Below are 27,224 nucleotides of genomic sequence, written 5' to 3'. Positions count from 1 at the left end.
GTAGGTTGGTAAATTATATAGAGTTGTATTTTGGTGATATGTTTTTCACGATTACCTGTGTTCTTTTCAATGAGTGAATGTTTACAACAATGTAGAGAGTTTGATATGCGCCAAGATTATGGAAAGACCAAGAAAATAGTTTTATTATTTATTTAAATGCCTGTTAATGTAAGAGACTGAACAAAACAAAATATGGTGAAGGTACGATTTTGTTGATTGGTTGGTCGGGCTTTTAAACACAATAATTTTGTATGTGGCATATTAATGGTATCCATGACTTAAATTCTACCAAAGATACTTAATTTAAATTTATATAAAATCAACAGAATGCTGAAAACATTTTATTGGAAAAGAAAAAAAAACAGGAGAAAAGAAAATGGAATAATGAACCTTGGATACATTTTCAATCATCTGAAAGAGTCAATATTTTAAAGGTTTAAAAGTTGCTAAGTAACATGGTGAGCAATCAGAATGGTAAACAAACTTGGGTTAAGGAATCATGAATGATGATTCCACCCATTCATTCACTATGCATGATTGATATATTATCATCATCACCACTTTAGAAGGGGTAAATAATGATGAGTTAAAAATGGTGAGTTTATGATGGAAGAATAGTGAGTTTTATGGAATCACAAGTGGTTTACTATACTGCCTCGTGTTGGATGCTTGTTTTAAATGATAAGGAAATAGTGGTAATTTTGCTCGATAAAGAATGGCATAAAAGTTGCAATGTATCAAAGTAGTACACATGTAAAATAGTTGGGTTAATCTACATCGGTTTGCCTCAAATTTGGTAGTGATGTGGGTGCGTATTTCGCTCTTAAACTTGCAGAGATCGCAATGCCGGAATATTAATGACCGTGGAGCATAAGCAGAGACACAATACCTCATGTAGGGTACATTTATAGTCGCTGGCGGCACCAGGAATTTTTTATTGGGGGTGGGGGAAAAGTGAATTTGGGGGGTGGGGAGAAATTGACAAATTTTATGCAAAATTGCTGTAAAAAGTGGAAATTTACGTAATTTTGGGGCGTTTGCCTCAGAAGTTGGGGGGGGGGGCAAGAAATTTTTTTTTTTTTTGGGGGGGGCAAATGCCCCGTAGTGCCCCCATTGCTTTAGTGGTTGTGGCTTTCACTAGCTAGTTACGGACTTCTTGTGAATTTAGAAGATATGAAAATTAATAGGCGAATATCAATGCCATAAAATATACATTCATGTTTACATTAACTGTCAAATGAAATTGGTAGTATTTTAGGCAGAATTTCATGATTGTAGTTTTTTTAAAGCAAATTATTTTGTGGCAGAAATGGTAAACAAAACAAATTTTAGTAGACTGGTGTTGGATAAACAATCTGCAATTTTGGTGAATTTTAATTTTTATGAGTGTACCATTTGTTGGGTATTTTTAATCTACATTGGCAAAAATTTCGGTTTGTGGTCTTAAGGGGGTACTACACCCATTGATTTTTTTTGCATTTTTTGCATTTTGTGAAGAAATTACAAAAAAAATTGGACAAAGTGGTATGCAAAATGAAGGGGCAAATCTTCTCGCTTTTATTGGTGGTATCGGTATCAATGTAAGTTACATGTTTTTACAGATAGAAGCCAAAAGGAGGTACATCACTGATGATTTAAATTCACTTCATTTTGGAAAGCTTACTATCAACGGATTTCGTTAAAATTTTGGATATGTGTTGCTAACACATTAGGGAAATAAAGTTGATATGTAAAATGGGAATAAGTGGTTCCTGATTTCTTTTATGACTTCATGAACTTGGTGCTCCACAACTATCAAAAAGGAACTGGTTAAAATACTTCTATTTTCAATGTTGAGCTATATTTTGTATTTTTAACTTATGACATTATTGCACTGAAACTTAATTAATCCATAGGTAACAGGTTACAACAACCATACTACAGCAATGATGAAAAAAATGGTATTTCTTGTCACCTATACAACCATATTGGGTAGTTTTCCGTAAGCTTACCTTTTGTGATTTTGGTAACTATTTTATATTTATTTGTGAAATGGCGTCTCAACTAGGCATTCTAAATTGTACTCACCATTTACATCCCAAGGTATATTAGTATATCCACCATGCACTTCTCGATATATATCCAGTTAAAGACAGAATATCAAAATTATGCCTCATATGATATCACAGACTCTCACATGTGTATTCAAAATTGATGCTTAAATTTGACCTGAACCAATTGACCTATAACCTGACATACGGTGACCTAATAGCCTTTGCTTCTCCTAACAACTAATGACTATGCATCCATTGTATAAGTGTTTATTTAATTTATTCAGTGTTATATCATGGTAGGTATTTTGCATGCACCACTATAGATTTTCTATAGAGAGTATAACAAAGGATTTAATGTATTCTATTCATGTACCCTACTTGAACATTTTGAAAAGAATAAATTATGGTTTGTTATGAAACACAGATCTGAGTTACTAGGTTACAGTAAACAAAAAATATATAGGGTTAAAATGACTTACTAAAATGGTTGAAAGTCACTTTATATGTAGATATATTTTATAAGTTAAGGACATGAGGTAATAAACATATATATGTACTTAATAAATTTGCAAGAAAAAAAAGAAGAGGGGTACTGATGAAAATCGGGGTATTATATCGCCTTAATAGAAAAGTGATAGGCCACTTAGAGATTTTTTTAGGGAATGAATGATTGCCATACTTTAATGAAAAAACGCACAAAAATGTGGCAGAACACTAGCTTCAAAGTAATGTATTAATTGTGGAGTAAGATTGCAAATCAAGGCTGAGGGTTTTTCTATTGTTTGTGTGAGTGGTCTTTATTATTCTTTGTCTGAGACTGCCTGCCTGCATGGTGGAATTAAGATTGGTTTGGATTATAGACAGTGGTGCAGATGGAAGTCATTGTTTACTCTAGCCTGGCTATACATCATCACTACGAACCTTATCTGGTAAACGATAAGGTTGTACAATTTTCTTTTCTTTTTTCTTTTGAATGAGACTGAGTGTGTTATTAGTGTGCAGTGTATCGTTCATCTTAGGAAAGGGTAGGCTAGAATTGACGAGTTCTTGAATAGTGTGTTTTGTTTCGGCAGTATGAAGTTGGCATGTAATGACTATGATGAAAAAGATGCATTTGGAAATTTAAAATAAAGTAGACACATTTAATCAAATAAAAAAATGCACATAATATTGACGAAAACAAGAAAAGCCGATTTTAACACCATAGCATCAAACTAAAAGTAGCGATGAAAATAATACTATGTAAATGCTAAAAACAGGTTCAGTTGTTAATGAATTTTGAATGATTTCTAACAAATTTCACTATTAAAAAAAATACATGCACATGATGTGTCTTGCCAGAAATCAAAAGTAGAGAACCTTGCTTCTGTTGTTGTAGTGGTGAGTGGACAATGGCTCTCATTGTTCATCGATATGTAAATAGAAATTACTTAGTGATACATTGTATAGTTTGTAAGTGACCTGAGATGCCAACATCATCAGAATGTGATGTGTTATGGAGCACATACATACAATGCATAGGCACGAACAAGGGCAAATGTAAGATACACAAATGAACAATGAGTAAAATCAATATTAATTTGATCAACAGAAGTCATCACACATGATTCACCACATGTGGCATTGAAGCAAGATATAACAAATTTATCAATTCAAACAAATTTTACCATGCAACCAATTACTGAAAAATTGTTAGGTTTTATGATAACTTCCCTTTGAATATTGAAATAGAAATAAAATGTTGATCTCTCATTTTAGTGAGGTTTCAAATAACTTTTGAATTATAATTATTTTTTCCATTTGATGCAGATTTCAATTTCAGGTGGCTATAGCTTACCATATAATCACCATCATCTTTGGTTTTTATGTCGTCTTCGGTAGACAGGTATTGGATAAACAATCTGCAGTTTTATGAATGCAGTGTGCATGAGTTTGCTATATTACTTTTCTGTCGGTTTTATATTATATTGAACTAAATACTGTCATGGGACCATGAAATATAAATGTTCATGTCTTGAGTTTAAAGGATGATCAATATTTTTTCTTTCCAGCGTACGCAAAGAATTTTGTAATTTTAGATATCTGTTGAATTGAATTGTACATTGTTAATTTTGCACCACTTGTGATGTGACTTATTTTTGCAAGTATTTTATTTTCATGAACTTGGTAACAAGCTTTCAGTCTGAAATTCAATTGCTGCCAAATCTTGATATAATTATATGTATTATGTGTGCTGTGAATTTACATTCCACACGCAGTCACCCCCCCCCCACACAGACAAACAGGTATACGCCGAAAGAAGGTCGCAATATTTCTCCAGGTGTGATCTCTCTCCACAATTGCTACAATGTATGTTCACCACATCTGTGTGTGTCTTTGTCAGTGTTTGTCAACATATTTGGCTTTATAAAACAATGGGCTGTGTTTTATGTTATTTTTCAAAAAAAAATTTAAATTTTAAAGATGTTTTATTGTTTTAAAAAAATTACATACCCCTAAAAATGTACCTCATAAAATACTGTAGGAAGAAGATAGCATTTTACATACATGTATCACCAATTTGTTTGATAAATGAATATTGATTGGGCCTCAAGAGAAGTGAAGTTTTGCCTGTTACAGGTGCGCAGGCGAGTCGTAATGTAGAGAAAGATGATTGCCCCAGGGGGCTTATGACAGTCAGACATGATAGCTATATACTCCCAATAATGTGCGGATAGTCATTCTATCCGTCAATATCAGGTGATGGGGTTTTTCGCCACAAATTAAGATGGGCCCCTTAAGGATATTGGGGGAAAAAAGGGAATTCTCACTCATCATATAATTGCAACATGGAAGTGATGGCATGGAAATCAGTAATTCAGCTGAAGAGTTTTTTGTGATCTGCACTTTATAGATGTCACAATGGTGTGGGATTGAACATAGAGATAGAAAGATGTGTTTGAGTGTCAGTATTATTAGCAAACATTATAAAACAACTTGAATGTAGAAATTGAAAGGGTGTATGAAGCCCATGGTTTGATTTGAGTTGATGCATCAACCTAGTGGTTTTTAACAACAATCATACTATGGTATGATTTGATCAGATAATTCTTTATTCACGTGAAGAGTTCAGATACAAAATGTGATAAAAGCCATTGGCTGCCTTGTGTCTGTTAAAATAATAAACAAATGTCGGCATTTTTGTGGCTCCTTTTCATTTTACATTTCAAAGCACTCTACATTTATTCCGCTGCCACAATGATGTATCACACCAAGTGGCTGCCAACAACAAGGGTGTCGCTAAGACTACCCCTAACAGTTCCCCATTGTACACCTGGGTGGAGTGTAGCAAGCCGGATTACTATTGCCTTGCCAAAGGACTCAACATGTTGGTTGGGATGTGACCAAGCCTGGAAACAAGCAGGCGCCGAGCGATTTTTACCCTACGGTTACCGAGTTTTGACGCCTGGATCCAACCAGAATTACACCCAGGCGCCAGAGAAAATCTGAATTTTATACCGGTATTATTGCTCCATTTTGACAAGTTCAGTGCAGGAAATGACCCAGTAAAACTTCGTCAGGCAAGCTCATTTCCACTCAAAATATCGGCCATTTCCAATGTATTTTCAACAAAATGCAGTGCCAAATCTTATCTTTTACCTAGTATTTTGCCAATTTTCCTTGATATTTGCCTTCAGGGCTCATAATTTTGGCAGTATTTTGCCTTGTTTTCTGGTTAGGTGATCGCGATGATCGCGATCATGAAGGCGGCCATCTTGAACTTTGCCAATGTGTTTCTAGATATTGTTTTTCCTAAATAAAAGACAAAATAAAATAAAATAAAATAAAAATAAAATAAATAAAAAAATTAAAAATAATAAATGAATAAATAAACAAAAAAAAAAAAAAAATTAAAAAAAAAAAATTAAAAAAAAAAAAAAAAAAAAAAAAAAAAAAAAAAAAAATAAAAATTAAATTAAATTAAATTAAAATATAAAAAAATAAAATAAATAAAATAAAATAAAATAAATTAAAAGTCTGTTCAGATAACATCTCAGGTGAGCATCGAAAGCTGTAGAAATAACAAAAATAAGCATTTTGAAACTTTCAGAAAAACGACTCCTGGCTCTTTTAAAATGGCTCCTGGTTCGCTAGAAAATTACAGGACCAGGAGCCGCTTTTCCAAATGTTTGGCTCCTGGTTCAGACCGACTTATTTCCAGGCCTGGATGTGACTCGAATCCACAGCCATGTGATCATGAGTTTGATCACTTAAATGCTAGGCCACCTTGCTCCACAATAATATTGTTATTGGTCTGCATAACTTCATATTTTAGTGTACCATATTTGAATTAATTAGTTTGAAATTCAAAATGAAGTCCATATCTTGTAAAAAACAGAAGTAAAACATCTTTTGAATAATGGAAAATTACTGGAAGATAGTAGGCTACTCTTATTTATAAGAAGTACACAAATGTGCTTTGATTTATCTGCAATTGTAAGAGAAAAGGTCCATTTTCATCCGATCTAATAAAGTCTAAATTGTCTTGTTGCCATGGATTCATGTAAATTGTGTCTAAGAAAAATCAATCTTTCAAGAACAATTGCTGTATTAGTTTGACCAAGTCTTCTCCAAGAAGTTATGACATAAAATGTTTTTCCACCAAAACACTGAATTCAGTTTTCTTTACCGGTAAACCGGAAAACCTTGGTCTCTAAATATTAACGCCCAAGATATGTTTCATTTAGATGGTGTGAACAAAAATAGAGCAATTAGAAAAAAAAATGTAGAAACCTCTTGTTTTGATGACCTGCTTAAGGTGGTTATGGAGGCATTATAAAAGTGCTCTAAGTATGTTTTAAACAGATTAATTGAGTAGAGCAAAGTACACTGATCAATATGCCTTTTGTTTGAGTCAATTGGACATACGGTTTTCAAAATATATCAATTTATATTTTCTTTGTATCTTATTGTTTTATCAATAATCAATAAAGTTAATGAGCTAAAATGAATGGAGAAGCTCATTAACATATAATTTATGCCTTTATATTGCTAAAAATCCATGCATAAATGTTCAGGTACTTTTATTTTTTTTGCCCTGAATACTTGCATAATTAATTAGCATTTATGCAAATTAGCTCATTAATTATGCAAATATGCAAATTAGAGGGCGGCTTCACTATATAATACATTAGAACATATTAGAAACACTTTGACCAAGTTTCAGGGCAAAAGTATGCAAAATAAAAGTACCCTGAACATTTATGCATTGATTTTAGCAAAATATTGGCAAAAATTACATATTAATGAGCCTTTCCAGTCATTTTAGCTCATTAACTTTATTGATTATTGACAAAAACAATAGGATACAAAGAAAACATAAATTGATGTATTATGGAAACCGTATGTCCGATTTGCTCCAAACAAAAGGCATATTGATCAATGTACTTTTACCCTACTCAATTAATCTGTTTAAAATATGCTCAAAGCATTTTCTAATTTCTGGAAAATGCATCCAATACCACCTTAAGTGTTGTTTTGTTGTAGGTAGGTTATTCCATCACTGACACATGCCCTTCATATTCTTTACTCTTTTTCCAATTCTCATCTTTGTAGTTTCTATAGTTACCAAACTGGTGACAGAAATTTCAATAATAATTTTAATAAACATCTTTTAAATACCTCTGGGGAGGCAGTAATTTTTTTGTTTTTTGTTTGGCATGAGTATGCATTTAATTAAACATTTTGAAAAGCTCTTGTTTGATTCATGAACTAAAAATGGTTAAGTCTTTTGGTAAAAAAAAAAGAGCCATTCACTTCATGAAATTTACATCAACATCTTTTAGCCTGTGTCAAAATGTATCCATTTGAGCATTATGAAATGTGTGCAATGTTCATGTTCTTTAAAAAATACCATAAGTTTAAGGTGTTCCGGGATAAGCTGATCAAATTGGAGTAAATTTAAAGTACATTGTACATGTAGAGTGAAAATGCAAAAATTGTCCAATTGGGCTGAAACTTGATTACACTTTTACCATACATGTACAAATGTAGATCACATTTATACATTCTTACAAAAAAAATCATCTTCTTTTTAAAAAAAGATCAAGTCAATTGATCTTAATTTGATTTGGAATTACAAAGTCAAGATCACAAGAGGCCATTAAAGTTTGTCTATGTTGGTTAAAATTTCAGCAATAAGAAGTTTGGGATGTCAAATGTCAAGCTAAGGTCAAGTTCAGTGTTATTCATGGTTTTGGTAAGTCACTCTGTGTTATTTTTTCCTCTTGAATTTTAATTGATGATCTATTTTCTTCTCATATTTTTTTTAGGTTGGACCAACAGAGGCACAACCAAATCTAGCTAAGTGGTCTCCATCAGCATGGATGGGGACTCAGAGACAGAGGTCAAAGGTCATACTGCAGTCTCTTTAACAACATCAAATTCGGGTGTCATCACAGGGTCCCAGGCAAGTGTAGTTCTCTCTGTTATTGGGTTATTATTTTTTATAACATTATAATATTTTAACAACAAATATAACAAAAAAGTTGATCACAGTAATATTACTTTTGCGAGTTGCCAGCATTGAAGTTTGCACTCCAGGATTCATGAAAAGCATGTTTCTTCATCAACATACGTTTTAGTACATATCTGTACATGTACGTAAATAATCATATTGTTACTTAACATATTTGGTCAAAAAAAAATCCCCAGACTTTTTGAAGTACATCAGTTTCATCATTGATTACATTCATATACTAGTATTAAAAATAACACCATTTGCAGCAACAATAATTGTCATAAATGTAGTACTATAGTGTAAACACGGAACTGTAAAAATAGACATATTTGCGTGATTAAAATTTAAATACTGACCAATTTTTAAAAAGTTTGGAATTGACTTGAATTTTTGGACTTAAGCTCATGTGAAAATACTGGTCATTAGGCTAAAAAATAATGCTATGTCTCAATTTAAAGATTTCTTTTTTTTTAAAGATTTTTTTAAACTTAATTTTAAAGCTTAATTTTGAAATAAATTGTCATTTTCGAGTGTTCAAAATTACGCAGCATAAAATTTTCTTGAAAATATGTCTCAGAATTTCATGATTTTATGACAAAAAACTAAACAAAAAAAGGAAATAAAAAATGAATTTTCCATTTTAGCTGACATATATACGAAAAACAAACGCCTGTGGGGCTTTTGAGACAGCAGTTTTTTTTAGCCTTAGTAATTCACAAGATAAAAAATTTAAAGTGCTAAGATAATAGATCAACTTCTTAAGAATCTTTTTGACACTGAACTGCGTTCTTTGATTCTCTTGATCTTGCTTTGTAATCATACTGTAATGGGTTTGTATGTTACAGGATCCTATGGTGTCAGGGCAGTCAATATTTAAATACAAAGTACCAAGTGCATCAGACCAACTCTTATTAGCCATGCAGAATGCTACCAACGCTCAGACGGTGCGTGGAGAACTGCCAATGACCACCAAGGCAGCATTCCAAACAGGTAAAACCAGTATTTGTAAAACAATAAACGTTTCTAACAATAAGTCAGGAACAACATTCGCATTCTTCAGTAAATCCCATAAGCCTTTGCGGGTAGTCCTCGTGTCGTCATGCTGATTTGCACATTGTTACTGTGCCCTTCACGGCATTCAAATGCGCAGTATTGATGTTCACTAAACGATATGCAATGGACGTGACATCAAAGGATGACATGCCATTTGAGGTGCTGTTATTTAATGACATGATTCGATTAGCCAATCAGAATCCCACATATCTGTTGTTTACGATGTACATATATGTAAAAACCGGAAAAATGTGCATAATATAATTTCTTATTATTAATATTACAAAATGTCTTTCTTTTCAATTAAACATCTGATTGGGCACTAATAATTTTGATACTTGTACCTGTACTGTAAAGTGGGTAAAAAGAAATCAGAGCAAGATTGTGATGTTGGCCAAATAAAAGAAAGCATGTGTTACAGTAACTGAACCAAAAAGAAATATTTTATTGATTGTGGAAATGCCTCAGAAACTGGTTTAGCTTGGCAGCTCTTGTGTCTGATTAAAAGTAACAGTGAGAATGCCTTAAGCAGACTGTGCTAAATCTGATTTTCCATTCCCATTGTGAAAGGGCAAGAGAGAGGGAGAGAGCTGGAGATGAGAGGGAAAGAGAGAGAGAGAGATAAAGAGAGAGGAAGACGGATAGAGAGAATATTGAGGGCAAGAGACAGTAGACGGGATTATATTTTTTGTACATGGACGCAGTATATGAACGTGTGACCTCAATTTGATGTTACTTCAACTCCGGGGCACTCACATAAATGGTCTGTACGCATGCGTGACCAAAAACGAGTAAAAGGCAAGTTGCGCGCATGACGCATTTAGGGTCTAAAAACACTGATTTTCAAGAATAATAGTAGTTTTCTGAAACTGAACTTGTTTAGGATACCTTTTCAAATCTTTGGTAAATTATGAGTCCAAAAAGGGTACATTTGTTGCATTTTTTCCTAGCCATAAACTCATTAGGTGGTAAATTCTATATTAAATTACCTTATTAAGGGCCAAATTTGCTGGTAGGGTAAAACTCGTTTAGGGGGTAACTGCCTTTAATTAATGAGAGAATTTGTGCTTTTGCTTTGAGGATATTGATCACTTTACTTTGTGCTATTCATTTACAATTAATCTGTTTAAAACATGCTCAGAGCATTTACTAGTTTCCAGAAAATGCCTCATATTAATTCAAAGTTTAACATGTGGTCAGTGGTATTAGACAGATTTTGTGATCAAGCAAAGTTCATGTTGTAAGTTTCATTTTATACAATTTAATGTTTGATTACAATGCAAAACACTTCACTATTAAGATTACATTAGAATGTATTGGCACAGCTTGCCTCTACAGTGTATATTGAATTTATTAATGTACCAGCATTATAGATACTGTTGCCCCTAGTTCTATAGACTTGCCCATTGATTAGTGATATTTTGAGGTCCTCCTACTTTGGATGATCAATGGTTTACATAAATAACCTAGATTGAACTTCCATCTTGTGAAAAGGTTAAAAGGTAACCTAATATCTGGATAGAAATAAGAGTACTGAATAGAAGTGAGGAGGAACTGAAAGACGAAAAATGTGCCACTCAGTCTCATACCAGACAGTTGATGATGTTATTTTGCAGACATGAAAAGAAAATTGTGAAATTGTAAGTAAATGTTTGAGTTGATTGCAGACCTACCAACTGTCCCTCATTTTGAGGGACTGTCCCTCATTTGGGGTTTAGCAAAGTGAAAATGAGGGACAGTCCTGTTTTCTGGAAATTTCAGTGATGGCAAATTTAAATGTAAGAACAGCAGAAAACGATGAAAATGTAACTTTAAAATTTGCTATAGCATTCTCTTTAGTCTATTGTTATAAATTCAGACCTGCAAAACCTTCCCTGAATTCTGAAAGTATTGCACACCTCAAGTCTTTGAATTTGTCGGTACCTGGTTTGTGTACATGTTTGTGTACATGTACAATGTCCCTCATTCTGACTTCGGTAGGTTGGCAGGTCTGTGATTGATTCCCCTTGTTTTGTAGGCGGGACTAATTTCAAGTCCAACTCCACAGCTGACAATTTGAATATTAAATGAAACATTAGAATTAAATTAGAATTAATACTGATGTTCTTATTTTGATAAAATATGTTGTCAACTTACATACTTTCAAGATGTTTGGAACATCTTTCCATATTGCGCTATTCCAGGTGAAATCCAAATACCCCCTATGGAAGACATGACATTAATCTTCCACACAGGGAGTGTAAATTTCAAATGGGGTTACCTGAATAGGTGACTCCGTTTGAAATCTATACAACCCCTGTGTGGGTGTTTAAGAGCATGTCGTCCATAGGGGTATGTTACTGGAGTAGCCAATTTCTCCCAATTCCACATAGGTTTGTATCTGAGCAATTCTTGGGTTCCATGGACAGCTCTCAATTACCAGTGGACAAGTGTCAAATTCTAGGCCTGTTTCACAAACTGAAGTCTTGATTTGTTAAATCTAGGCACCGGAGTTTTGCGCGGTTCGCGCAAAAGCGCACATTTTCGCGCATTTGGGTGTCCAAAGCGCATTTTGGGTTCCATCGAGAATGTTCACGATTTTGACCCATCGATAAGCTTAAAGTTAAAACTTACGATTTTATGCCCCAAATCGGCAGCATTTACAAGAAAATTCACGCAATATTGGTTCTAACTTCACTTATGTACATCAAAATACAAATAACGATCATTAAACCAAGCATACTGTGGGAAATTTGCCCTTGCTTTCGACATTTCGATCGACGATTTGTGATGGTCGCCATCTTTATTTTTTATTTTTTCCAGAAACTGGAAATGAACCGAAGTCGTCAGAATTGATTGACAGGCCATGGTTTTACCGATGTTTTTCTCGTGTTTTGCATTGATAACATGGGATCACGATTTTAGCGCATTTTGACCTATTTTTTTTCTTATTTTCTCGCATTTTGAAAAGTGGCCAGCGCATTTTGCCGTTTTAAATCGCCCGAAACTCCGGTGCCTAGTTAAATCCAATGTCTGTAGTTTTCAAGATTGACAAAAGCTTGCTCAAATAAAATTTTTATAGTGATATTTGCCAATGCTATTGAGGATTTTAGCAGCAGCAACAGCAGCAGTGCTCTCCTGTGCTCTCTCAAATAATCGCAACTTTTAGCAGTTTCCAGACTGATTTTGTATATAAATTTTATATCAGTGTGTAGCTTGTGACACCAGGATACTTCTTGTGATATTTATTTCATCTAACTGTTCCTGATTTTGATGTATTTTGCATGAATTTGATATATTTTTGTATCATTGTGGACACTTAATTTGCTATATATTGGACCTTTGTATTGATTGTGTTATTGATCTTCAACTTCCTGTACATTCATAATGGCTGTGAGTTTCCTGTTGAACTCTCTCCACCAAACTTTCAATGGCTTCTCTAATGCCTCTATTTATGAGAATGCCTTATGGACAATTATGCCTAAGCAGAAATCTACAACAGTGGCTATCAACCCTGATATATATGATTCACTTATGGACTAACTTTCTACATTATATGGACCACCTGACAACCGAGGAACCAAAGGAAATATCTTCAGATGCTACATCAATGATCAAACTGTAACAATTACTTGCTATGACAGTACGCGCAAGAGTTCTGTACAAGGACATCTACATGAACATTGGATAGACACTGTGCTAACAAAAATCAAGATCAAACATGAAACTCTCAACAACTCAATGGACAGTTCGGAGCATACATCGATTTGTGTACAGCCATTAGCATCAACACCCCAGACTGGCAGTACTTCATTACCATGCTTTGATTTGAATGCTTCAACAAGTATGATTTCTGATATTGACAATGTATTTGTTAAAGATGTTGGAGTACAGACAGCAGATCGCCCTGTTTTTGTGAATGTTGGAACCCAAACCCATCCTACAGCGCGCCAAAGCCAGCACCAAGACTTTCTTTGTCACAAACTGTGAAACCATCGCCCATCCCTGCCCCAAGGACATTTCCGTGTGTTAAACCAAAACCCATCCCTGCACCTAGGACACTTGTGCATGTACCTGTAGCTACTATCCCCACAAGCAACCGATTTGATACTCTGGAAGTTGAGGATTGTGTTCCTCTGCCTATCCCTACCATTGTCACTACAAGGAAGTCAAATTCGCCTAGGAAACATATCAAGAAATCGCGGACACTTATTAATTGTACAACTGACAGCATACCATCTAATGTAGAACCTACTGCAGCTAAGGCACCATCACCTAGACAGTCTAAGAGAAAGATTCTGATTATTGGAGACTCGATTCCAAAGCACCTTGTGGGCCGTGAGAATGACTTCACGTTGTATTATTAGGAACCGATGCATCCCTGGAAGCAAACTAGGACTATGGAATAAACTTGCCCCTGCTAGTATTATTGAAGAAGAGAACCCAGACTTTATTATTATTCATTGTGCAACGAACGACCTGTCCAGATGTTATGTGAATGAGTGCCTTTCTATGTATGATACCCTTTTGTCAACTATTTTTGCATTCAGACCTACTATTCGCATTGCTATCTCTTCATTGACTATCCAAAGGAACAAACGACATTGTGCGTGGATAAAGGAATTTAACGCGAGACTTTATGACATGTGTTATACCAAGAACTTGAATTTCATAGACAATAGGAATATCACTTTGGATCATCATATTGCAAAGTCTGACGGATTACATTTATCACGATTAGGAACACAACTTCTTCAAGAGAACTATTTGTCTTGTCTCAGTAGTGTATTTCACCAGGATTTTTGTGTTGTAACATCTCATTGGAGGAGCAGGTAAAGGAAAGAACTAATAAAGAAACTGTGAGTGATAAAAGTAAAAAAAGAACTGTAACTTTAAAAACTGTAGAGAATGCCAAAATTTGTAAGAAAACTGAAAATGATTTTTGTGGTGAGTGTGTAAGAAAAATCTTACAAAATGATCTTTATGTAACTTGTAATAATTGTACACTTGATTTTCACTTTAGATGTGTTGATGACAATGATGTTAAGCAAAATAATTATTGGTATTGTAAGAATTGTTTTCACAAACTTGCTAATGATGAACTTCCTCTTAATGAGGGTTTTATTGATTTAAAGTGTAAGATTAGGAAGGGTCTTAAAATAGCTCATTTAAATATCCAGGGTTTAATCCACAAAGTTGATGAGGTTAACTTCCTTTTGAATGACAATGCTATTGATGAAATATGTATTAATGAGACTTGGTTAGATAAGGATGTCGATGACTCAGAAGTAGAAATAGATGGTTACAATACTTATAGACTTGATAGACAAAATGGTAAAATACGGGGTGGAGTTTTATGTTATATTAAAAACAGTATTTTGTCAAAACAAAATGAGGATTTATATGATAATGATATTGAAGGTATTTTTATTGAACTTAATTTAACCAATACAAAGCCTATTTTAGTTGGCAGTATTTATCGCCCACCAGACTGTACTGTTGATTTTCTTGATAATCTTGATGATATATTTAAGAAATGTAACGATTTATATGATGATGTATATATTTTAGGAGACTTTAATTTAGATCAGGTTAAAATTGGTAATTTAAGAAAAGTGACAAGGTTGGCAAACAATTCTAATATGAAACAAATTATAACAGATTATACAAGAATAACCAAACTAGTAAAACAAAAATTGACTTAATATTTGTATCAAAACCAGAACTTATAATCTCATCTGGTGTTCATAGTTTAGGTCTTAGTGATCATTCATTAATATATGCTGTAAGAAAATGTAATAAGTTGAAACTTCCACCAAAAATTGTAAGATCCAGGTGTTTCAAAAACTTCAATGAAGTAGATTATATTGATACAATCAAAAATATTGATTGGGGTAGAATATGTAATATAAATGATGTCAATGAAGCACTTAATGAATGGCAGTCTTCATTCAATGCTGCCTGTGACAAGCATGCACCATTTAAGGAAAAGAAAGTTAAAGGTTGTTTACCTGAATGGGTGAACAGTGAATTTTTGAGACTAAGTAAAGATAGGGACTACTATTTTTCAAAAGCACATAAGACAAATAATGCTGAAGATTGGAGTAAAGCAAAGTCTCTTAGAAATAAAGTAAACAATATGAAATATTCACTGAAAAAGAGTTATTGTAACGAGGCTATAAATAACAACATAAATAATAGTAAAAATCTTTGGAAAGCAATTAAGAAAATTATACCAAACAAAACATCAAGTATACCTACAGCAGTTGTTAATAAAAATTCCTTTAAAAGGAATAGGGTGGGCAAATGAAAAATTGTCAAGAGAAATGAAAGAATGAGTAAGTCAAGTTCACAATAAATAAAAATTCCTTTAAAAGGAATAGGGCGAGCAAATGAATTGTCAAGATAAAGGTGTAGTTCCATATTGATAAGTCCAAGTAAAATAAAAAACATGTTTTACGTCCAGGTTTTTGAAAAAAAGGAGTAGGAGGGCCTTTTATTTTGTATCGCAGAATCGATGTAAATACCCATATTTAGAGCTATTTTAGCGTGCACAATAATGCCTGCAAAAAGGAGGAGGCCTCTTTTATTTGTTGTTCTGAGGGTAGGCCCCTCTAATGATCTCGAAACCTTCCAAATTGTTTCTTGTATATTGAGAAGGCTATAAAAAGCATCTCAACTCCCTAGACATAATTTTTTAAAAGTTATAGGGCCTAACTGAATTGCAAAATATAAAAATATAATTGAAGAAACCTCCAAAAAGGAGGGAGGGGACGTGAAACATGTTTATTTTTGTATTTGGCCTAATGCAGTATTACTTCGATTATCACTTGTCATCATTAGCAGAGGAGTGAAATTTTGATTGAAAGAATTAAACTAAGGGACGCACCATTTGATACTGAGAGGGGGGGTAGGAAGTTGGGGTCGGGGAAAGTTTTTTATTTTTATAGTTGGTGGAGAAAGTTTTTTTGCTCATGAAGTGGGTGAAGTTTTTTTTTTTTTTGAAAAACTTCCTACCCCACCCTGAGAATCTAATGGTGCATCCCTAAGAAGGTTTGTGTTTGAAGTTATATAAATAACGAACTAAGAGCAATCAATTAGGACAACAAAATAAAAAAAATAAAACCCACACCATAGGACTGTACGGTAAAACATGTACCAACAGGCTACTTTTTAGTCACCCACCTTTGTAGGACTACACAACAAAATAGCCCTCCACCATAGGACTTTGCGTTAAAATATTTAGAGCAGTATGCCAATTAAGGCCAAGTAAAAAAAAATGTATATGTCCGGACTTTTTCAAAAATTGGTGAGGGAGGTCCTTATTATTTGTTATCGTGTTATTGTTTTACCATTCATTTCTGTGTAAAATTGCAATGGCAAATGTTTGTCAACACATCATAAAATCGGGAGGCACCTAATATTTTTGTTATTTCCCCAAAGCCCTACCCCTAGCTTGAAGAAAGTGTTTGCAATGTGTTTATAAATGATAACTAAGAACTTCTAAACATGTCATTTCATCACAACAATTTTATAAACAAAGTAAGGAAGCAAATAGGAAAAATAACTAAAATATTTGAAAATCTCCAAAAATCGGAGAGGGCGGGACGATATACACGTTATTTATTTTACTTGGCCTAAACAATGAATCACCACTCATGACTCGAGGTCAAAACCATTATGTAAATAAGATAATGTTTGCATGGGATGTCAAACAAGGAAATGTTGACATAAATTAATTGACTGTTTGGTTTTCAGGATGCTATTAATTTAGCCCAAAGATTAGGAAAACTAGCAAAACTGGTGAACTGGTACTGTTCAAATAAAAACATCTGCAAATCTTGCTGCAATTTCCAAATAGTATTTCTATTACTTAAATAATTATTTTTGTTATTTTTTAAATACAAACACATTACTGCCTATGACGACTTTATCGTATTACTTACATATCAAAATCAAGTAATAATTACAAAACTCGCCAGTAAACTATCACCTCTGTGGGTGTTTGGGATATAACCAGCACGAATATTTTCTCAACACTGCGGCATGTGAAAAAGTAGGTCAATAGTCAGAGAATACAGGGTGGGTGCGGCACGCCGCACCCGCACCCACCCAAAAAGAATGGTAATTACTCAGGTAATAAAAAGGATATGGCAAATGAGTTCAATGAGTTTTTCACTTCTATAGGTAATGAACTTGGGAGCAAATTTAATAATAACAATGATAATTATGTATGCACTTGTAATACTGTATGTTCTCATCAAAATGATAGTGTAAACAAATTTAGTTTTAGAGCAATATCTAATGAATTTGTTCTTAAACAAATAAGTAAAATGCAAATTGCAAATCATCAGGATTAGATCCATTCAATGTAAGGTTATTAAAGTTGGCTGCGCCTTTCATCTCAAAATGCCTTGTTCATATTTGCAACCTGTCTTTGAATGGGTCTACTTTTCCTGATGCATGGAAGAAGGCTAAAGTAACTCCAATATTTAAATCGGGTGATAAAACTAATGTTAGTAACTATAGACCTATCTCTGTATTACCACTTGTATCAAAGATCATTGAAAGAGCTGTTCATGATCAATTATATGAATATATGAGTAATGTAGGACTATTATCAAATGCTCAATCAGGATTTCGTCCCAAATCATTCCACAACAACAACCCTTCTAGATGTTCAAGATTACATTTTAAAGAATATGGATACAGGTTATGCTACATGCGTTTTATTTATAGACTTAAAGAAAGCATTTGATACTGTAAATCATGATATTCTGATTAGGAAACTTAAACAATATGGGGTATGTGGGGATGAATTATTATGGTTTAAATCATACTTAAACAACAGAGAACAAACTGTTAATGTTAACTCAACTTTTTCTGACTTTAGGCCAATTGATATTGGTATTCCTCAGGGCTCAATTTTAGGTCCTTTACTGTTTATAATTTTTGTTAACTGTTTACCTAATGCTGTGTCTGAATGTAAAACTGTAATGTATGCAGATGATACCTCTTTAATGTGTAAAGCTAAAAATGAATCTGATCTTAAAATTCAAATGGAGTCATGTCTAAGTAGGGTAGCTGAATGGTTCAAAGTAAACAAACTCACTTTAAATGTTGAAAAGACTAAGTTTATGATCTTTGGTACAAACAAAATGCTTGAAAAGTTCAACAATGTACATTTAATATATAACAACAATGATATTGAAAGAGTAGATGAGTTTAAATATCTAGGTGTGAAATTTGATAGCAAGCTGTCTTGGTCAGCTCATGTCGATAATGTTAGTAAAACTATTTCCAAAAGAACTGGCATAATAAAACGTATAAAATATTTCCTTCCATACAAAACCACTGTAATGTTATCCAATGCTCTTGTTATTCCCCACTTTGATTATGGAAGCATGGTCTGGTCAAATTTTAGTGTAGAGTACCATAATAGGCTTCAGGTACTTCATAATAATCTAGCTAGAATAATTCTCTCAGCAGATATAAGGACACCAACTAATGATTTAATGAATACATTGCAGTGGGTTAAACTTGATCAAAGATGGCATAATACTCTATTAATGACTGTTTTCAAATGTTTAAAGAATGAATATCCATCGTACTTATCTTCTCAATTTGATTTTGTTCATGATAACCATAATCATATAACTAGAAATCATACTTCTAATACATTGATTGTACCAAAATTTAAATCAAATTCAGGTCAACGTATTTTTCATGTCAGGGCAGCCTATGCATGGAATTCTTTGCCACCGACAGTAAGAGCTCAGATGCAAAATATGACTTTAGGCCAATTTCAATCAAAAATTAAAGAAATTTAGGCCTGTCTTTTTCTATATTTTATTCATTTACTTGCTTGATTTTGTATATAAATATAATTATTGTATTTCTGTATTTTGAATCATGGTATTTATAATTATCTTGTAGTTGATGGTACCATTATACTTATTTGTAATATATTGTAAATACGTTGTAAATACTGTATGATACTTTGTAAATATTGTGTATCGTAATATATTTTGTTGCTATATAACATGTATCAATGAGGGCCTGCTTGAAAAGCAGTGCTTGTCACTGAAGCAGTATAACCCTCAATAAAGAAAGAATAAATAATAATAATAATAATAATTGTTGAAGATTACACATTTCGAACATACATGCTTTCCAGCCAATGTTTTTCTTTAAGAGTTGATCAAGGGCCAGAGGCAGCCTGTTGAGAACCCCTATTCTATTGATTATTCCTATAATATAAGTGTTTATATATGAAGCAATTGATATTTTGAAATACCCATGTCATGTGAAGTAATTTTGACACTGAATTCAATATTTGTGTCCGGTTTGCAGTGAGCTCTCTGGGTTCCTTACCGTCCATGATGTCAACAGCACAGACAGTAGCAAATCAACAGCAGCTCCTGATGGCGCCCACAGTACAATCTCTACCTTCACCCCAGACGGTGCTGGCCAACCAAGTCCTGCCACAAGTAGCTAGGGTGAGTATGGACTTTATCTCTGAAGTTTTCTGCTGGATGAGTGGTTCCATTTGAATTTAGAGAACTCCACATGGAATTTTCACAAAGTTAGCAAAAATCATGGAAATTCATGCAGATTATAATTGTGTGTAGAAAGGGTAGGAAGTTGTGTAAAAATCATTAACAGTATTGGAAACTGAAGATGAAAATTTAAGACAATTCTTTCGCAATTAAGAAAATGAAATGAAACTGTAAAGATGAATGTAACAGAGATGGAGAAATTTAGGAAAAAACATGGAATTATGTACTTGTTATGCATGCCTCTAGATACAAAAAAATATCAGCTCAAAGCCGCCTTAAAAATTGTTTCACAATTGTGCAACTGATTCTTACAATAATTGTTCTTTGTTTTGCTATTGTGGTATTCAGTTACCAGCCGCCCAACAGTTGTTAACCATTCCATCCAACACTCCTGGTGGCCAGGCCCAACAGATGTTGACCATTCCCATTACCAATGCTGCTGGACAGCAACAGATCCTCACCATACCAGTCAGTTTAGCACATGGACAGGGAGGCATACAGTTCATTATACCTTCAACAGGTGAGTTGCATGGGTGCTGACCAGGGTTTACTCACTCTGGAAAATGGGGTGCCAAATTAAGCATTGTTTACCAAAGTGGCCCAATGTTGGCTCAAAAAATCTTCCTCAAATTGACTAATTGTAATACAGAATTGCAAATTCTTGTGAGCCAAGTCCAGTTTTCACCGTTCCGAAATTGCAACATGTGACCGGAGAAAATACTGATGGATGCTATCTAAGCTGCTGTAGCCTGGCTTTGTGATCTTGTGTGAACTTCCGATCAGCAACCTCTTTATCCCTTATCAATACAGCTGACTATAATAGATTGGATCAAGTTCGCAGAGACAGTTTATTACACCATCAACACACAGTGCGGTTGTGGTTTAGCGCTGGTTGAAAATAGGAAACTTAAACAAGTATTTCTCAGGCCATTCCTATTTTCAGTGCTGCAGGGTGTGCAGGGCAGCATCAAATTTTCATAGCACTGGTCAACTAAGCACAAAAGGCAGATTGCTACTTGATTCAATATACCCCTAAGGCTCAGTAGGTGAATTGGATTGTGTGAGACTAGTCAGATTGTAGTAAGTCTTGCTTTGATGCTAGTCTGAGAACCAGTTCATACTCTAACCAGACTAGCTGTTATGACTAAATGCTTTAAGAACTGGGATGAATTTGCATCTGATTGGTGTCAATTAATTTGTATATTAAATGCTGCATACACTTGATACAAGCATAGGAGCTCATAGGGACAGGAGAACCTGTCTTTTGATCAGTCAGACAGCACCTGCTGGTGATGTATTTTTGCAGCCACAGGAGTTAATGTTTAAAACCCTTTCATAACATCAATGGCACAGATGCACACACTCCTACCTGTAACATCTGGAAAGCATGGATAGCAACGGTCACCTTGCGTTCTTACAATCCAACTGCAGATATAAATTTCTGAGTTTTATTTGCCTTGCTGACTTAACTCGGGTTTAATCCGTCTAAAACCGGACTGACCAACACCCCGAATTGTGGATATTGTTTATAATGCATCTGTATGTTATCGACTGTATCTAGCAAGCGTGTGGACCAATGTTTTATTGTGTGTGGGGGGATTTGTGTGCCTGAATTTACAGTGTTTACAAAGTCAACCCTACACTCTTGATAACATTATTTTCAGAATATAGATAAGGAGCATTTAAGTTGTAACCCACAGATGCACAGAGTAATTATAAGTATCTCCTACATCCTTTTTACTATGTCTATTTAACCAAAACAATCTTCAGAGGAAATAAGAAAATTGAATGAAATTACTTTTCCATACAAAGCTACACTAGACATACAGCTCATGCATTTTAGATTGTAACCAGATAATGTGTTAATTGTTGCTCCACTAAACACTAAAGGATTTGCATGGTTGGTCTTTAATCGCAAGGTGTGTCAATAATTTATTTGATCATATTGGTCACTATTACAAGTAGAATGTTTCTATACCGCATCCTTGCATATTAATGTAATTTATAAACAAATTCCAGCAACTGCTTTGTACTGTATCTTTAAAGTGAAAAGTGCCATTTTTGTGTCAATTCAATTGAATAAATTTTATTTATCCATACATCATGCAACAATATACAATGGAATATTTTTATATACAATGGAAAAAGAAAATTATTTTCATGAAAAATGTTTATATATAAGCAAGATGATGGATGAGGACACTGCTAATTTTGACCTAGAGTGTCCTCTACTATGGCTGATACTACATACTTCACTGAAATTGATTTATGTCCAGTTTTGTTTTCATTGGAATTTGAGTAAAATGAGGTGATTTGAAAAGGAAAAAATGCGATAGTATAAGGAGTGGCAACAACCTGAGTGATTGAAGTCAGCAGATATATTTGTCACTGTATGTGACATTGTCTTCACTCAGGACAAATAGTTCAAAAACAGTATGATTATCAATAAATTAAAACTAAATATCAAACTGATCATCCGGACTTACTGTTTCGTCAGGCCTAATGGGCTGGCGCTGAAGTGTTGACCCGTGACTCGGTTGGAGTGATGCCACGGGAGATTATCAATAATTAATCATAAAACTTGACATTACTTGAAATGTTTCTAATTTTAGCATTTCTTAACAATTAAACTGATCATTTTTTAATCATGATCATTTTTTATTTTCTACCACTATATGAGTTTCTCCAATATTTGAAGGTGACAATCTCAGTGCCTTGTCATTAGTACAAAAGTTTCAAATTTGTGCATTTGCCACATTAATGCAATGTTTTGGACTAAAGAGTGTTACCATCTGTGACAAGATCTGATCCACTCAGACCAAAGTTGGAAATTTTGAAAATTTGAGTTATATTATCACCATCACTAACTTGCGCAGTACATTTAAGCTTACCAATGTTGACATACGTAAGTCCTTGTCATACTAGGTTGCAAAGTTACAAACTTTTTATGTCAGTTTTGCTCCTATTTGTGCTTTCATTTCAATTTCATTATTGCCTGCTTTGATCTGATTGGATTAGATTGTGTCACATAGTATGCATCATCCATAAACCAAGCACATATGTACATGACTGAATTAGATGATGCAAGTGATTATTTATACTAATCCTTTATCTTGACCCATTTCTGTATTCAATTTTTAGGTGGCCAATTGCTGGCATCGGGTCTCAGCAGTCTAATGTCACCTCCACCAGCTGTCACACAGGCTCCCGTTAGCCTTGTGATGAGCTCGTCATCCACAAGTTTACCCAGCATCACAACTGTGGCATCCTCGCTTGCTAAAAGTCAGGTAGCCACCACTCCGTCGATGCTGCCTACCACACCTTTGCCGCCCATGTCGGTATTAGCCGGTCAATCGGCCCTGGGTCACCAGTTACCGTTGCCACAGATGTTGATGAACAACACAGGGCATGTCTATTCAGTGTCACCCACAACTCCAACGTTACCAACGTTAAACAGCTCATTAACAACAAATGGAAAAGGTATGACAAAATTGCGCGGATTAACTTACCTACATATATATAGGGGTTTAATATGTTCGGAATAACTAAAAAATAAGTTGCAACTTAATTTCACCACAGTGCAATTATTATGTTGTGCTTTCTATATCAGAAGTGATTGAAGCTGTAACCAAGTTGCTTTTCTGCAGCAAGCTATTGTTTAGTGAAGGGGAGACTCTTGACAATATGTTGCTTGAAAATATTTGTTTAACTTAATCTGTCGGAAAACTCTCCATAAATCAAAAAGTCACTCATTGAAATCTGAACTTTTTACAACTGCTTTGCTATGTCTAAAATTACAAAATAAAAAAATATGGTAAATAGTGGGAATTGAGCCTTTATATAAAGAGGTTATTCCTGTGATGTCACATGTCCCCAATCTTGTAGGTACAGGTCTTTTTAGGTTGCCTTCAGCATCTGATCCATCACAGACAAATGTAAAACACCGCACCGCCTAGTATCTAGGTGCATGTGTACACACAAATTGATTTATTGATTTGTATCACAAGGTGGCAAAAAGGAGGAAATAACCTCCACATTAACTTCCATGATTTTTAAATTTGTTAAACCTTAAAAAAATTAAACCTTTAATACTGGTCTTTTAGTGAAAACCAGTTTTCACTATTAATCTGGACATTGAGACTGAACATATCTGGAGATGAAGATACATGCTGATATGTAAACACCTGTTCTAACACTTGTTTTGTATTGACATCAATTTACAGTGACTTATACGAGTCCAGCCATCACAGAAACACCATCTGTTACAACCATACAGGGTCTAACTACCCAGACATTGTCTGCCCAGACATTGTCAGGTCTTGCAACACACAGACAAACACTTTCAAATCCACTTGGAGCAGCAGCAGCAGCACAGGCAGCTGCAGCCAGTCAAATACTTGCAGCACAGGCAGCTGCTGCTGAGGATACACCTCCTTCTCCACCCCCTGAAGAGAGAGTTGTTGTCCCCACCACAACAGCACCGACCCCTACAGTATTAACAACTCATGGGTTGACGGCACAACAACTTGCAGCAGCCACACAACTCATGGCAAGTCAAGGGGTCACCAGGCAGTTGGTGAATAGTCAAGGTCAGGTCATAGCACAGGTCGGAGGTCAATCTGGGGTCACACAACTGTTACCGAGCGGTCAAGTAATAACTACAACACAAGGGGGTGTGCAAGTGATAAGCCATGCAAGTTCAACAACATCGCCTACAGGGCAGGTTACGACTAATGTGAATGCATCAAATGCTACAGGTAAATTAAAATATTTGATGCCACGCAAAATCTTATGTTTTATCAACTTTACCTTGCTGTTTCACTTACATTCGGGTGTCAGGTGGCAGAGTTGGTTGAAAGGTGTGTACAGGGATATGCGGAAGATTTTAAGTGCATTTTCATACTTTTTGGTATAACTTTGGGTCGCAATTTCAGAGATGGGGTGGGTTTTTTTCAAAATTTTCTTCAAAAATTGGGAAAAGAGTATATTCCTCATTATTTTTTAGCAACATTTGCAAGAAAAAAACAGAATCAGGCATATTTAACATAATTTTGAACAAAAATTGGTATACTTTTGGGTCTCTTTTTGTCAAATTTGATATATATTTTGGGTTTGTGAATCCCATCTGCACATCCCTACCCAATCCATAAGTTGGTCTAGTTTGTTTTTTCTCACCAACTGAATATCCTGATTTACTTGTCAAACTTCATGTAAACAAAATACATATCAGTGATGGGATCAAGCACAAATAATGAAACATGAAAATCAATCTTGAGATACTATATCAAAGCAAGGAAGGAGCACAGCATCATATTTTAGAAACTGCAGATCATGGCTTGAAAAAGTGGTGAATTTGGGCAGGCTCTCCTTCCCAGGAAATGTTGGTGTTTGGAAGGAAATTCTGATATTTGGAGGGAAATTGTGTCTTTTTTATATATAAAAACATGCTATAAATTGATAGTATAAGAAAGTTTAACTTACATCTTACGACTATATTATTCTGAGCTCTGGTAGCCTGCTATAAATTGTGGGAAATTTAGCTTGCTTCCCGGGAAATTACATAACATTTTTTCAAGCTCTGATGCAGGTTTAACTTTGATGCAGTTTTCTACATGAAGTTAGAGTTTGCAATGTGTCATTTTATAAGTCTCATTTGTATTTTGTACAAATAGTATATTTTCAGTGTTAATATATTGTTGTGTAGGTATACTTGATTGATAATGCTTTTTAATTTTTAAAATCATGTAAATGTAAATCATTAAGTTGATACCTTTCCCACATTTTCATTGATTGTAAACCGCAGGGTATTTTCCAATATTATTGTTGGTTCCATACTTGTCCATTTCTTATACCCTGTTTGTTGTTATTATGTTAAAAGTTCTATGAGGCAGTTCTCTGCATAAGGTGCTTCATTTTGTCTTTTTATTATCATTTTAGAGAACAGTCAAAATTGATTAATGATTATGGTCATTATTACCTCTGCTTGATTTGGCATCATATGTATGTTTAATGTTTTGGCAATTCTGGACAATTTAGTTGTACTTCCATTTATACAGATATTCTCTGAATAAAATCACATGAGAAGGTAATTAACATTTATAGAGGCACTTTTTGAATATCTGCCCAGTTTTTGATGGTCTTGTAAACAAATATAATGGTAGTGGTAAAATCAAATGTAATAATTATCTAAAAAACAAAAAAAACTATTGTGCTGATAAAAGAAACAAAATCAAAATAATGTCTACATCCAAGATGGTAACAGGCTGGAAAAGCACAACTTGTGTTTTCTGTTAGCTGTTGTAATTGCAGGTAATCCAGAGAATAACCTAATATTTCTTTTTATCTTTCTTGCTTTCCGTCGACTCATCAGCTGTAAGCAGTCTTGAATGCATCTGAAGTTGATGGCATCAACTTGGAAGAAATCAAAGACTTTGCCAAAGCTTTCAAGATCAGGAGGTTATCTCTAGGTCTCACTCAAACACAGGTTGGTCAGGCACTGAGTGCAACAGAAGGACCAGCATATAGTCAGTCAGCTATTTGCAGGTAAGTCTGAACAAATCTGTTGATCATCAGGTGATCTGTACGTAGGCTTAGCTCAGTCACACTAGGTTGGATTTGCAGATATTAATGATGGGTGAAGTTAGAAGTGAGTAATAAAAAAAAAGAGTTATTCAAGATTAAAGTGTTTCTAGTACTACACAACTATAATCAGGGATGTAAGTTTTCAGGTGTTTTTTTTTAGTCAAGCTTTATGCAATTTCTTTTATTTTCAGCCCATTTTAGGGCCATTCTGGTCATTTTCATGCTGTTTTTCAGGCTTATTCAGGCTTTTGTCAAAAATTGACTTTCATCCCTGTATAATGTATTCCTTGCTTTGAAGAAACAGTGCAACCGTACCGCGCATGGAGTACTAGCCAATCTTATGATATTGTGCGCATTACATTAGGCATATGGGTACGCAGTTTTAACTATACAGGAAATATTACCTTGCTGTGTCATGTCATAATATTAATGAGTATGCAGGTAATACAAGTTATCCAAGTGGTGTTTGACCAATGAGGTCACAGAATTCATGTCAATTAAAGGATACAACAAAAACCT

At 34.3% G+C, this 27,224-nt stretch overlaps 1 protein-coding gene across 1 annotated transcript in view; it reads left to right on the top strand.

Moving 5' to 3' along the window:
- The window catches only part of LOC140150386 (uncharacterized), a 50,348-nt gene that overhangs the window by 20,244 nt on the left and 2,880 nt on the right, over positions 1-27,224 (top strand). Inside the window, exons 3-9 of the mRNA XM_072172396.1 lie at positions 8,345-8,481; positions 9,378-9,522; positions 19,918-20,063; positions 20,472-20,643; positions 23,265-23,603; positions 24,347-24,880; positions 26,498-26,666. Coding sequence (XP_072028497.1) covers positions 8,395-8,481; positions 9,378-9,522; positions 19,918-20,063; positions 20,472-20,643; positions 23,265-23,603; positions 24,347-24,880; positions 26,498-26,666 — 1,592 coding nt within the window. The 5' untranslated portion in view covers positions 8,345-8,394. The remainder of the gene's footprint in view (positions 1-8,344; positions 8,482-9,377; positions 9,523-19,917; positions 20,064-20,471; positions 20,644-23,264; positions 23,604-24,346; positions 24,881-26,497; positions 26,667-27,224) is intronic.

This window comes from Amphiura filiformis, chromosome 4 (genome assembly GCF_039555335.1).
Source record: "Amphiura filiformis chromosome 4, Afil_fr2py, whole genome shotgun sequence".
Classification (NCBI taxonomy): domain Eukaryota; kingdom Metazoa; phylum Echinodermata; class Ophiuroidea; order Amphilepidida; family Amphiuridae; genus Amphiura; species Amphiura filiformis.
Note: the sequence above shows the minus strand (reverse complement) of the source record. Positions and strands in the feature narration are given on the sequence as shown.